General features: G+C 43.3%; 1 protein-coding gene and 1 long non-coding RNA gene across 2 annotated transcripts in view; one reads left to right on the forward strand and one right to left on the reverse strand.

Moving 5' to 3' along the window:
* Positions 1 to 6485, reverse strand: part of LOC111890488 (kirola) — an 82137-nt gene extending 75652 nt beyond the window's left edge. The window contains exons 1-2 of the mRNA XM_042900598.2: positions 6302 to 6485; positions 5995 to 6177 (exon numbers count right to left, since the gene is read on the reverse strand). Coding sequence (XP_042756532.2) covers positions 5995 to 6177; positions 6302 to 6485 — 367 coding nt within the window. The remainder of the gene's footprint in view (positions 1 to 5994; positions 6178 to 6301) is intronic.
* Positions 6486 to 8599: 2114 nt separating this feature from the next.
* LOC111890489 (uncharacterized) lies at positions 8600 to 9443 on the forward strand. Its single transcript, XR_002849887.3, has 3 exons — positions 8600 to 8735; positions 8975 to 9119; positions 9215 to 9443. It is a non-coding gene; the product is annotated as an uncharacterized LOC111890489 (long non-coding RNA).
* Positions 9444 to 13934: the final 4491 nt, after the last annotated feature.

Genomic DNA, 13934 nt, shown 5'->3' on the forward strand with positions numbered 1-13934 from the left:
GTTCTATAAACCCTAATTTCATAAATACATCAAAATAACAGATTTAGTCCGAGTATTACCTGAAAACGCACTCTCTGTGTCCCCCAAATCTCAGGACTCAATCCTCCTTGATATTCCTTTAGCCAAAACCCTCTTCTTCTTGCCTAACCAATTCTTCCAAATTCCAAAGCTTTCTCCCTTGCTCTAGGCGTCCACAACGATTAGGGTTCCTCTTAATTGACCAAAAGACTGAAAATGACGGCCTAAGAGGCGTTAAATACGATCCAAACTGAACGGTTAGGGTTTCTGCTGAACAGCGTCGACTCGCCGAGTCCATATCTGGACTCGTCGAGTCCAGTCGCGGACCCGCGACCAAGTCCGCGATCCTACTCGGCGAGTCTAGGCCCCAACTCGCCGAGTCCCCTCTTAAACCACCCCAAAACATAATTTTAATAATACCTGAGATTCCGGGCTGTTACACCTTCTATCTTTTATTTTACGTTGTTATGATATTGATATGTGCTCCGTGTGTATACATGTGTATTAGGATCGTTCCATGTGAACGGCATCCCGGTTCAGGTATTGTTCGACTCGGGTGCATCCCGATCGTTCGTTTCTCTTGCTCTTAGCAAGAGATTTCATGAGACTTCAGGCGAGTTAGATTGCCCGTTAGAGGTAGAGATTGCCGATGATCGATCGGTGCGAGCATCGATGGTGTTTCGAGATTGTGTCCTGCGACTGTTTGAGGAGTGTTACCTGGTAGACTTGGTTCCCATTCCATTGCGTGGGAACAAGGTGATTATTGGTATGGATTGGTTGAGCCCTAATGGGGCAGTGATAGATTGCGCACAGCAGCTAGTGCGAGTCAAGACCCCAAGCGGGGGAGAGTTAGTGATTCATGGAGAGCGGCCGCAGTGTGGACCCACTGTATGTTCAGCAGCGAGGGCTAGGCGCTACCTTCAGCAGGGATGCGCGGGTTATGTCGCGTACGTGATGGACACCCGGGAGGCGGGTAAGGCGACCGTGAGCGAGGTCCCGGTGGTTCGAGATTTTGCTGATGTTTTTCCGGAGGAACTACCTGGGATACCTCCGGAGCGACAGGTGGAGTTCAGGATTGACCTCGTTCCCGGTGCGGCTCCGATAGCCAAAGCACCGTATCGGTTGGCTCCTCCCGAGATGCAGGAGTTGTCTACGCAGCTGCAGGAGCTGCTGGACAAGGGATTTATTCGGCCGAGCAGTTCGCCCTGGGGAGCCCCGATTCTGTTTGTGAAGAAGAAGGATGGGTCGCATCGGATGTGTATAGATTATCGGGAGCTGAACAAGGTAATGGTGAAGAACCGTTACCCGCTTCCGAGGATTGATGACCTCTTTGACCAGCTTCAGGGAGCATCTTGGTTCTCCAAGATTGATTTGCGTTCGGGTTATCATCAGATGAGGGTCAGGGAGGAGGATATGCAGAAGACCGCGTTTCGGACGCGCTATGGCCATTACGAGTTTGTGGTGATGCCGTTTGGGCTCACCAATGCTCCTGCCGCGTTCATGGACCTCATGAACCGTGTATGCAGACCGATGCTGGACCGGTCTGTGATAGTCTTTATCGATGATATTTTGGTTTATTCCAAGACCCGGGAGGAACATGAGGAGCATTTGAGAGAGGTGTTAGAGACCCTGAGGAGGGAGAGCTTGTATGCCAAGTTCTCCAAGTGTGAGTTTTGGTTGCGCGAGGTGCAATTTCTGGGGCACCTCGTCAACCAGAACGGGATTCTGGTCGATCCGGCCAAGGTCGAGGCCGTGATGAGATGGGAGGTTCCGAAGTCCCCATCTGAGATTCGGAGCTTCCTAGGATTGGCAGGCTACTATCGGAGATTTATCCAGGATTTCTCCAAGATAGCCGTGCCCCTGACACGGCTGACGAAGAAAGCCGTGGTCTTTCGATGGGGACCCGAGCAGCAGGCTGCATTTGAGACGCTGAGACAGAGATTGTGTGAGGCGCCGATCTTAGCCCTGCCGGAGGGCGTAGAGGATTTCGTGGTTTATTGCGATGCGTCCATTTCTGGGTTGGGCGCGGTGCTGATGCAAAGGGGGCATGTCATTGCTTACGCTTCGAGGCAGCTCAAGCCTCACGAGGCGAACTACCCGACGCACGATTTGGAGTTGGGGGCGGTGGTATTTGCCCTCAAGATTTGGCGACATTACCTCTATGGGGTTCGGTGTACCATCTACACGGACCACAAGAGCTTGAGGTACCTCATGGACCAGCCGAATCTGAACATGAGGCAGCGTCGGTGGTTGGATGTGGTGAAGGATTATGATTGCGAGATCCTTTACCACCCGGGAAAGGCCAATGTGGTGGCCGATGCGCTTAGCCGCAAGACGGCGCCGATCAGGGACGCCTGTTTGAGGATGACTGTGGTGACTCCCCTGTTGGAGCAGATTCGGGAAGCTCAACAGGAGGCTATCAAGGAGGAGCATCGGAAGAGCGAGCGCGTAGTAGGTCAGGTTTCCTCCTTCGATTATGATAGCCGAGGGTTATTGACACTACACCATAGGGTGTGGGTGCCGTATCACGGGGGCGTGCGCCAGATTTTGATGGAGGAGGCGCACAAGTCCCGATTCTCTATTCATCTCGGGGCGACGAAGATGTATAGGGATCTTCGTCTAGGCTATTGGTGGCCCTGCATGAAGCGGGATGTGGCATGGTACGTCGAGCGGTGCTTGACCTGCAGGAAGGTCAAGGCCGAACATCAGAGGCCGCATGGCAAGATGCAGCCGTTGGACATTCCACTGTGGAAGTGGGAAGATATCACGATGGATTTTATCACGAAGCTTCCCAGGACCGCGCGTGGAGTGGATTCGATTTGGGTCATCGTGGATAGATTGACCAAGAGTGCTCACTTTATTCCGATTCCGGAGAGCATATCGGCCGAGAAATTGGCCGACATCTATATCAGGGAGATTGTGGCACGGCATGGGGTGCCAGTATCGGTGATCTCGGACAGGGATGTGCGTTTTACTTCCAGGTTTTGGAAGAGATTCCATGACGAGTTGGGCACTCGTCTGCATTTCAGCATCGCCTTTCACCCGCAGACAGATGGACAGAGTGAGCGGACCATCCAGACTTTGGAGGACATGTTGCGGGCGTGTGTTCTGGATTTCGGTGGTAGCTGGGATACCTATCTTCCTTTGGCTGAGTTCTCCTACAACAACAGCTATCACGCGAGTATCGACCGCCCTCCCTTCGAGATGTTGTACGGTCGGAGGTGTAGGACCCCGATATGCTGGGGTGAGGTTGGCCAGAGAGTTATGGGAAGCACCGAAGTGGTGCTCAAGACGACTGAGAGGATACAGCAGGTCCGGAGCAGGCTTCAGACTGCTCAGAGTCGACAGAAAAGTTATGCCGACAAGCGTCGATCCGATTTAGAGTTCCAGGTCGGGGATATGGTCCTCCTGAAGGTGTCACCGTGGAAAGGCGTCATCCGATTCAGGAAGCGTGGCAAGTTGGGCCCGCGATTCATCGGACCGTTCAGGGTCTTAGCCCGGGTGGGCAAGGTAGCATATAGGCTGGATCTGCCAGCCGAGCTTAGCCAGATCCACAACACTTTCCATGTTTCGCAGTTGCGGAAGTGCCTAGTGGACGATTCTGCAGTAGTACCTTTGGAGGATATTCAGGTTGATAACAGCCTGAACTACATCGAGCGCCCAGTCGCAATCCTCGACAGGAAGTCGAAGGATTTAAGGAACAAGAGGGTGGAGCTAGTGAAGGTGCAATGGCAGCACCGCAAGGGTTCAGAGTGGACTTGGGAGCCGGTAGACGAGATGATGGAGCACTACCCCGAGCTGTTTCAGGATCAGGCAGCAGACTTCGAGGACGAAGTCTAAAATAAGTGGGGGAGATTTGTAGCACCTGGTTTCCGGTATGTGAATTTTATTTGAGCATTGCCCTAATTTAGCCTTAGACTCGGCGAGTCATAGGGTCCGACTCGCCGAGTAGGGACGAGACTCAGGACGCGTTTTAAGTAGGCGACTCGACGAGTCGATATCCTGGACTCGGCGAGTCACCGCTGCGGGATGAAACCCTAAGTTTCAAGGGTTTGCACCCTATTTAAACTCTCATTCCGCCCCAACTCGTCCCCATTCACCCCCAGAACTCCCCCTACATCGTTTTCCCTTGTTTTCTTGAGAGTTTGAGGTGTTCTTGGTGTGTTCTTGAAGGTTTTGAAGAGTAAGAGGAGTAGATCAAGAAGAGGAGAAGGAGATCAGCCATCCTTGTGTCATTTCAACATTTCCTTTGAGGTATAACCCGTTTTCCCCTTGATTCTATGCTTAAAACTTCATTTGGGTCCTTCTTGGTCAATTCCCCAAGTTTGCATGGTCATTATATGTTGTAATAAGGCGTTTGGCCTTTGGATCTATGTAAGATTGAGCTCCAGGAGCTCAGATCTGTTAGCTTTTTGGCCTCATGAGGCTTGTTAGCCCTAGATCTACCATTTTGGGACATTTTGAGCCTTATAATCCATATTGGTGAATATCCACACGTAAAGTTGGAAACTTTACGTGTGATTCGTGTCCTAGAAGTCCAGATCTATGAATGGCATGGTCTGGAACCGAGCAAATCGGTATATTTAAGGAGTGCATGGCGACGACTCGGCGAGTCGCATAGGTGACTCGGCGAGTCTGGTCGCGAGTCACCGAATTGGTCCCTTCTTCATGTGTCGAGTTGAGCCTTGAGTCACAGGGGGTGACTCGGTGAGTTGGGAGCTGAACTCACCCATGTTAGGACTCGGCGAGTCAATGCCCTGACTCGGCGAGTCCAAGGCAATCTTCATAGCTCAAGAACAGACTCGGCGAGTTGTTCATACAACTCGGCGAGTCTTAGCATAAAGTGTTCATCGGATGAAGATGAACTCGACGAGTTGTTCATACAACTCGGCGAGTAGGATGAAGGTGTTGAATGGCAGTTAGAAGGCGAACTCGTCGAGTCATAGCCCGACTCGACGAGTAGAACCAGGGACCCAGGACATTGGTTTGCTAGGGACTCGGCGAGTGGTGATCCACTCGGCGAGTCGGGTCAACTGAAAGTTGACTCCAGCTTTGGCTTAGAGTTAATCCAGGGGTAAAATGGTCATTTTACCTAAAGGACAGTTAGCGGTGTTTGATTGAGTATGTCGTGGAAATTGCAGCCGGAGGACTACCGGAGCAGCAGCAGTCAGTTAGTTCCCGATCAGTTCAGCAGCTACTTTGAGGTGAGTTACCTTCCAGTAGCGGTGGGTCTAAGGCCACAATGCCGACCCACCAGTAGGAGTTGTATGATAGATGATTGTCTTTGTGATATCATCTAAGTTCGCTAGTACCTGACATGTTATATGCTAGCATGATATGCTGTATGTGGTAGTAGTAGAGTTTGGTTGTTCGGACCGAAGGGTAGTCAGACACCCCAGATACGTCTGACAGTATGTGACGATATGTATGCATGCTGACTTGTTATGTTATATGTGATCGTAGTAGTAGGGGTGAAATAGTCCCCGAGGATCGGTTGTTAGGACCGATGGGTAGTCAGCACCCCAGAATGGCTTGACACGGGTAGGTCGGCACCCCAGAATGGCTTGACACGGGTAGGTCGGCACCCCAGAATGGCCGTACCGGGTAGTCAGGCACCCCAGAATAGCCTGGCAGTATATATGTTATGTGTTTGTATGGTATGCGGTACGTTGGGGGAACTCACTAAGCTTTGTGCTTACGTTTACAGTTTTGTTTTCAGGTACCTCTGCATCGAAGGGGAAGGAGCCGGCGCGGTAGCGGCACGTCATACACACACTCTTCGGTTTCCGCATTTATGAGATTTACTGGGATTGTACTCTGATATTTTGATGGGATGTACGGTTTGGCTTTTGAGAACATGGTTGCAATGTGTTATGGTGTGAACAAACAATGTTTCTTTTTATTTAGACAATGTTTTTATTTATTAATGTTTTCTAAAGTAATATCAAAAAAAAAAAAAAAAATTTGGGTCGTTACATAACTTCTCATACTCCACAGTCCATGTGACAAGGTTGTTTGAACCATCGGTATCTACATGAACATGCGTAACAAAGGTCTTATATAATTCCAGCAGATCTCCTTCAAGAGCCTTGAAGGTGACTGACTTTTTTGCCTCATCGAATTCCTGGGTTAGTGTTTTTATAACACGGTCTTTTCCATCTGCAACAATATATTATCCAAAAGATTGTTATATACGTAGACAAAGAAATAAGTGTACTCTTTTACGTTACAACTAATAATATATAATTAATGATGCATGTTAGGGAATATAAGAGAGGTTTACCATGAAAATAGTTCCAAAAGAGAACGGAGCCAACGGTTCCAACTTCACCTTCTTGGGTTTGACAGTTTTGGATGGTAGTTGGTGTCAAAGTGGGAACTTGGTGGGGATTTGTCTTCCATAACTCGAGAAAAACATCACAACTTGACTTGATCTTAATCTGAATCGTTTTACTACTTAGTCCCATATCTCTTTAGAACTTGAATGAGAATTAGTTGCTCACATTGTTACCATTTATATATAGATGTCGAGGCCCTACCTTACCCACTACCTAATAATTGTCTTAACAAATCCTCCTTAATAAATAAATGTTTTTTTTTTGTTACATGTCAATCTCTCATGAGTTTTGATACTTGTCATTTTATGGTATTTTTGAACTAAATATTATCCACTTGTCAATTTTTAATTTATTTCAATTTTTAAAATTAAAATCATATACTTATATATGTAAAGTATTAAATATCATATATATATATATATATATATATATATATATATATATATATATATATATATATATATATATATATATATTGCAATAAATATGTTTTTTCTTTTCTTATTTTAAAGTTGTATATTAAAAAATATTTTTTATTTATATTTAAATGTTTGATATTTTTTTAAATTAACTCGTATATTACACGGGTCTGACACCTATTTTTTTATATATACTCACTTGTAAGATCTTTCTAAGTACTGCTTTATCACGTGATTTCATGTCTAATTTAATATGTTACTATTTAAAATATCACAAAGAAAATATATGCGTTTCATTTGGTGGTGTATATAATTCCTTAGGTGGTGTATATATATTTTGTTATTATTACTAATAACAGAGCTAGTGGGTGGCTTGTCGGTGTTTGGCCTCTCCAACGCTTTCAAAATACTACCCCACATTATATAATTTGCATAAAAGAAATAAAACCCAATAGTCATATCTCATATGAAGGTAATGCCTAGAGTCTGTGCCATCCAAGTTCATTGGGTCCAAAATTCCAAATATTTTTTATTTTACCCGTCTACCCCAAATTCCAATTAAACACATTTTGGCCGCAAAGTAATTTTTAATTGTATTATATATGCAACCTTTTTTTTTTTTTTTTTTTTTTTTTTTTTTTTTGTAATTTACAATAATTAATATTATTATGATTGTTAGTTTGTTTTTGAATAAAATTTTCTTTTGAATAATCACACCGCAAATCATAAGTGAAAAGAAAAAGTAATTGATTCTTCTTACAAACAAAAAGAAGACGTTTATAACCAATAATTGTATCCGGTTTGTGGTATTATTAAGGAATAGGCTAATAATACAAGTCAACAACATCAAATAAATATTATTATGGAAGAGTTAATCAATATTGAACTTCATTGGAAAAAATTGAAGTGTTGGATTTAAGAGAGATAAGATAAAATTGTTGGATTCGTGAGTTCGGAGAACGACATTCAATCTTAAGAGTAGTGTTTAATATTTTATTCAATATAAGCCCCATTTATTCTAAAATTTTGGCTCCGTCCCTGATTATAACGACTCGGAACCCATTATTAATTGATACGTTATTATTCTTCTTGAAAACGACAAAAAATATTAAAAGCCACATGACAACAAGAAACTAGCCTGGGGCAAAAAGAAACTTACAACTTACAAATTACAGCAATGGAACTCGGACAAACACCACTTTATCCATTTACACGTATTATAGGATCCCCTATATTTATGCCAAGAATACACCATAGATATTACATCATCAGCTATTGTAATGGTTAATATAGTCACGTTGTTGTAAATTTTATTATTTTGTGCTTTCCAAATTCGCCATAACAAACCATAAAGTATGATCATTAATCTTTTGCATTTCTTTAGACAATTATGTCATCTCACTCCAAAGTCCAACAACTCACCAACATTTAAAATTTATTGTCGGGATGCCATACCATTTAAGAAACCAATCAAGAGCAGAGGTAGCAACGATCAACTTACTAGAAGGTGGTCCACTGTTTATGGCATATATAATACGAGTTATAGAGTAATTCGTATTATATAATGTTAAGCGGCTTAGGTAAAGATTTAGTATACGGTTTTATTAGAAACCAACTGTGTACTCTATTTGGTGTAGTCCAGGAAAAAAGGAATAAAATACATTGGGATACACTTATCCATTTACAACCGTATTTCATACATAATTTAAACCATAATACCTAAACTTTAGGCACCGTTATAGTAGGTCGATAACCTTATTCTATACGGATTCTTGTATATAAATAACGTATCCACCTCAATGCCAATCCATCTTTCATTAAAAAAAATGTAAGGAAAATTCACCCCAGTTTTTCATCTCTGCGTTGAGGTGATCTGGGGACGGTGGTGTTCATTCTGATTTCCGAACCATACATGGTGATGATCTGGATCTGAAGACATTTTGTCTCAGTTTGTTCCAAGGTATTTTTTAAGCAATTATATCCTCTTTCTACATCTTGCTTTCTTACATCCATAAAATCAATTTCAAACCATATGATTTTGCCATTTATGCATTAAATTGTTTGATTGATTCTATTAGATCAAAACAGAGTAATTACTTTTTCTTGAACGACTTTAATATTGAAAAAAAAACAAACAAACCTCTAAATCACAATTCTATCAACTCTGTTTTCTTTCAGCTTCCTTGTTCTTGTGTTCAGGTACCCAAAGATCAACCCTTCATGTAGGACCCTCTTTAAACCCCATGTTACTGTTACAGATATATCTGCTTTGACTGACTCATGTTTCATTACTAGTTACTGAATAAATCTTCCGGAAAGGGAGGAGTAGGATTTCCTTTTACTGGTATGGTTTAAATAAAGTCATGTGTCATATGCTCTTTGTTTTTACACATAAAAAGATAAAATCTTGACTCATCTTTGCTTGTGATTCTTGATTAGCTTTTCATTGTTGTTGGTTCAAGTCCACTTTGAATATTGGAGCCATAGTAATCGGAAAGCTGCAAAAAGATAAATGAAGTTTATTTGTTTTTTACTTTTCTTTAGGTGCCATAGGTTTACAATGAAAACAATGGTCCTTCTCTTTTGTGGTTTGAGTCTAGCATGATTTTGTCTTTGTACTTTATTTTTAAATACTATTTTGTAATAGTTACTTTTTATTATTTGGAATAGGTGGTTATTATCGTTCCTAAAAGCTAATGTATTTATGTTTATTTTTTTATTGTAGTTGTCAATTTTATAATTTTTCATGACTACATTTCTGAATTTTATTAAACACGTATACCCATGTATCAAGTGGAAGACCGGAATAATCGGTATCAGAAAATATTTTATATTTGATTTTTTTATTAATAGATATATGCATTACGGTTTTACAACCGTATTCTATTCCCTAAATTAGCATAAAAATCTTCTTATATATTATGGTTCTTCAATAGTATTCTATTACTTAGATTACCGTACTATATATTCTTATAGATTATGGTTCTACAACCGTATTCTATGCATAGTTACCATATTATATCATCTAAATAGAATACGGTTCTACAACCATATTTTATTGCTTCTTCAAATAAAACACGTTCTATTAGAATACGGTTCAATGTGCGTATTTTAATTGCTTTTTCAACCGTATTTTATTTTTGATTTTGTAGTAGTGTGTGTGTGTGTCATAGAGTGAACACCATGTCGATGAAATACAAACTCCATGTTTTGCAAGAGCAGATCTCCCCAACTTTGCTCTCCAAATAAAACATAACACCTTCACCTGGACGATTTTAATCCAATCAATTTTGGTCTCCATGCTTATAAGTAATCTTTGAGTCAACTAGACTTCTTGCTGCCTCCACTGTGAACACACATCTAGATTAAGTTTACATCGAAAGCCATGTTATCCCTAGAAAAACTTGTAATTACATAAAATTAAGTTCATAGTTGTTAGATCATTTATGGCTAGATCAGATATGGGGTGACATCTCCACGCCCATTTAAAAGATTCCCTTCCCTCCTTTCTGCAATGTAACAAGATTTATAGGATTCAAGGGAATATATGTAACACCCTGTTCCGAATTGACTCCTAGTGTGAGGTTGTGGCCCGGAGGTGGATCATTATAAGGATTATGACTTTTGGGCAGGTAAGATCTAGGCCCATTTGGGTGCGGTTGTTCGGTTCGTGTTTTGGAGCCAAGGAGTATTTCGGTAAAGTGGCAGTTCGGGCTTTTGTGGAAAATGGGTTTTTGTTCGGAAGGTTTCAAGAAAGGTATGAGTTAATAGAAGTGTAGGGCTTCTCGTTAACTTTCCGTGGATATAAAGATTGCCAGAATCGGGTTTAGAACGAAGAAGTTGTGGCCTTCGGAAGTTTCGTGGTTTTCAGGCTTAGCCGAGTACGTGGGGCGTACAAGCAAAGAAGGGAGTATGTGGGGCGTACCTTGGAGTACATTGGGCGTACTAACCAGGATGGTTGCGAATGTTCCCAGGAGTACACTGGGCATACCATATGTACGTTGGGCGTACTCCAGTTAGATCAGATCCCCATTTTATGGTCTCAGACCCTATTTAAGCTCCTTATCTCATAACCTAACCCTAATATCTTTAGTCTCCACCCTCTAAAACCCTATAAATCGTCATATATCATTCACGGTAACATTTTGAGCTTATGGAATCCATTTTTGGGAGGTTTTGGCCATTTTCAAGAAAATGGAGCTTGTTGCAAAGATGTGAATCAAGGAGGAGCTTATGGATCTGGCCTTTGGGACTCATTCTCAACTTAATGAAGGTATAAAGCTTTAAACTTGGTCGTCCATCTCTTAGATCTAAAATTTGTGAGTTTTGTTCATTTTGGTCCCAAGTATGAGATCTAGTGGTCTTGATTTCATTCCAGGAGCTTTAAGTTGCCCCTCTTAGTGTTTCTGAGGTTCAAGGTCCATAAAGTTGGTACCTTTATAGTTCAAGACCATCTATGTTGGAGTTTGAGCCATTTCCATGAAAGTAGAATGCTATTTGGTCTTATTGGGGGCATGCAAAGTCACCAAGTCAATGACTTTATGCGTTTAGACATTATGTGGGACTTAGATCTGTGGTTTGGACTTATGACTAAAAGAATTAAGTTCTTAATGGTAGAAGTGAGACTAGAGGGTAGTATGCTCGGCGTACAAGCCAGTACGCGCAACGTACAAGCCAATAAGCGAGTGCGCGCAACGTACTACTGAGTACGCCCTGCATTCTCAGTCAGGTTGGGTTTCGGAATTTGGGCTTCGGGTTTGGGCCATCTGTTTGGGGCCTAGATTCTTGGGCCCTAATGGACCATCAGAATGGTTGTGTTTTGGACTAATTGAAGGATTGGATCTTAGGTTAAGGCCCAATAAGGAGCATGAGCCCAATTTGGAAAATTGGGCCATTCATGGGCCTTTATGGATTTTATGGTTTTGTACTTTGTGTTTTGGGTCCTGTTAGGCCATCAGGTTGTGGGGTTGATGTTTATTTGTGGAGGCCCATTATGGTTTTGAGCCAAAATTGGAAAATTGGGCCATGTATTAGGTCTTAGGGAATTTTTGGTAATTAGGCATCGTGGTCTATTGGGTTTGGGCCCAATTTGGAAATTGGGCCAATAAAAGACTTATGGACATTATAGTGTCGGGCATTTGTTTTGGGATTGGGCCTTAATTTTGGATCATACCGGGCCAGGGGTAGAATGGTCATTTTACCCCATGCATGGATTAAGGATTATGGTATGGGACCCAATTGCTAAATGGGTATATTGTTTGGTAGTGACGGCTCGGGAAGCTGTCGGGGCAGCAGCTAAGGAATTCATTCGCAAAGCTTCTACAGTGCGAGGTGAGTCTCCTCACCATACCAATGGGTCTAAGGCACCAAGGCTGGCCCATTTTATGATATGTGATATGCTAGCTGATTATGTGGAAGACCTCGAGGGGTTCCCGAGGCAGTAGACTAAGACCATGTAGGGGTTCCCATGGCAATTAGTTATATGTGTTATGTGGTATGCTAGCCATTATGTGATATGTGGCATGCTAGATATTTCTTTGACATGCGGTGTGCTAGTTGACTCTGTGTTGCTTGCATGAAAGACCTCGGGGGTTCCCGAGGCAGTAGGATATAAGACCATATGGGGGTTCCCTTGGCATTCCAAGCTAAGTGTAACGACCGAAAAATACAACCAATTTTAAATTTTTCAAAAACAGCTCGATTCCATTAAATCTTTACAAAAAGGTTTTCAATACCAAAACATTTAACGTATTCCCAGAATCACATTACTACAAAATCATAAGGAGCGGTACGATCACGCCTTCGCCTTGCCACGGTCTCCTGAAGAACCTGAAAAACATAAAACCACAACTGTAAGCCCGAAAGCTTAGTGAGATATCCCTAAAATACCAACCACATACACCATACACGCATAACATGCGACAGCATATCTGATCACAGAACAACCATGCACTTCGGGTCTACTGTGTGACTGGTCCGCCGCACCGGCCTACAGTCCACCTGGTCCACCCTCTGAGTCTAGCCATAAACCTCGAGTCTATAGTGTGATTGGTCCGCCCGCACTAGGCCTTCAATCCACCTGGTCCACTCTCCGAATCTAACCACATACATCGAGTCTGCAGCGTGATTGGTCCGCCTACACCGGGCCTTCAATCCACCTGGTCCACTCTCTGAGTCTACAGTATGACTGGTCTGCCCACACCGGGCCTTCAGTCTGCCTGGTCCACTCTCCGAGCCTCGGCACATCTGGTCCGCCCTCTTGGGGCCTACAGCCTATCCGGACCGCTCGCTGGGCCTTCGGAACAACCGGTCCGCCCTGGGTATCTTGGCCTACAGCACAAAGCAGGACCCGCCTCAACCCAACTCCAGTCCAAACAACCATGTGCACATATACATACAATCATATAGCAATTCACAGTCAACAAGCAGATCAAACAGATCACATAACATATCATCATCCTAACCAGGATACCGACCTAACAGGTCACTAGCATAGCATCTCCCTATCTCTCAGGATACCGATCTCAATCAGGTCTCTAACATATACCATCCTAGCTCACAGGATGCAAACATATCACAACAACAACATAACAACAACTACCCGGATCTCAATCCGATAAGGGCCGACCTTGGTGCCTTAGACCCTGTTGATATAGTGAGGATAACTCACCTCGAAACTGCCGGCTGAAAGGATAAGATCCCGCTGCTCCAAGCTCCGACACGAACTCCTCCACTGAACACCAACACACTCAACTCAATAAATACCCTTAATTACCAAAATACCCCTGAAAGACAACTAGTCAACCTTTGGACAAGGTCAAAGTCAACCCCTGACCGACTCTAGTTGCCGAGACAACCCGATGACTCGCCGAGTCCCCATACTCAGAACTTCCTTCAATCCGCGACCTAACTCGTCGAGTCACTCCGAGACTCGTCGAGTCCATCAACTCTGAGTCCACTCGCCCACAACTCACCGAGTCATCCCTTGACTCGCCGATTCTCGACTCAACCAGAAAATATTGGGACTCTTCGACAAGACTCACCGAGTCCAAGAACAGACTCGTCGAGTCTAAGGCTATCTTCAACCTACTCGCCGAGTTGTTCATCCAACTCGTCGAGTTCCAGCTCATCTTCAAGCAACTCGTCGAGTCCACCCATG

Source organism: Lactuca sativa, chromosome 3 (genome assembly GCF_002870075.4).
Source record: "Lactuca sativa cultivar Salinas chromosome 3, Lsat_Salinas_v11, whole genome shotgun sequence".
Lineage (NCBI taxonomy): Eukaryota > Viridiplantae > Streptophyta > Magnoliopsida > Asterales > Asteraceae > Lactuca > Lactuca sativa.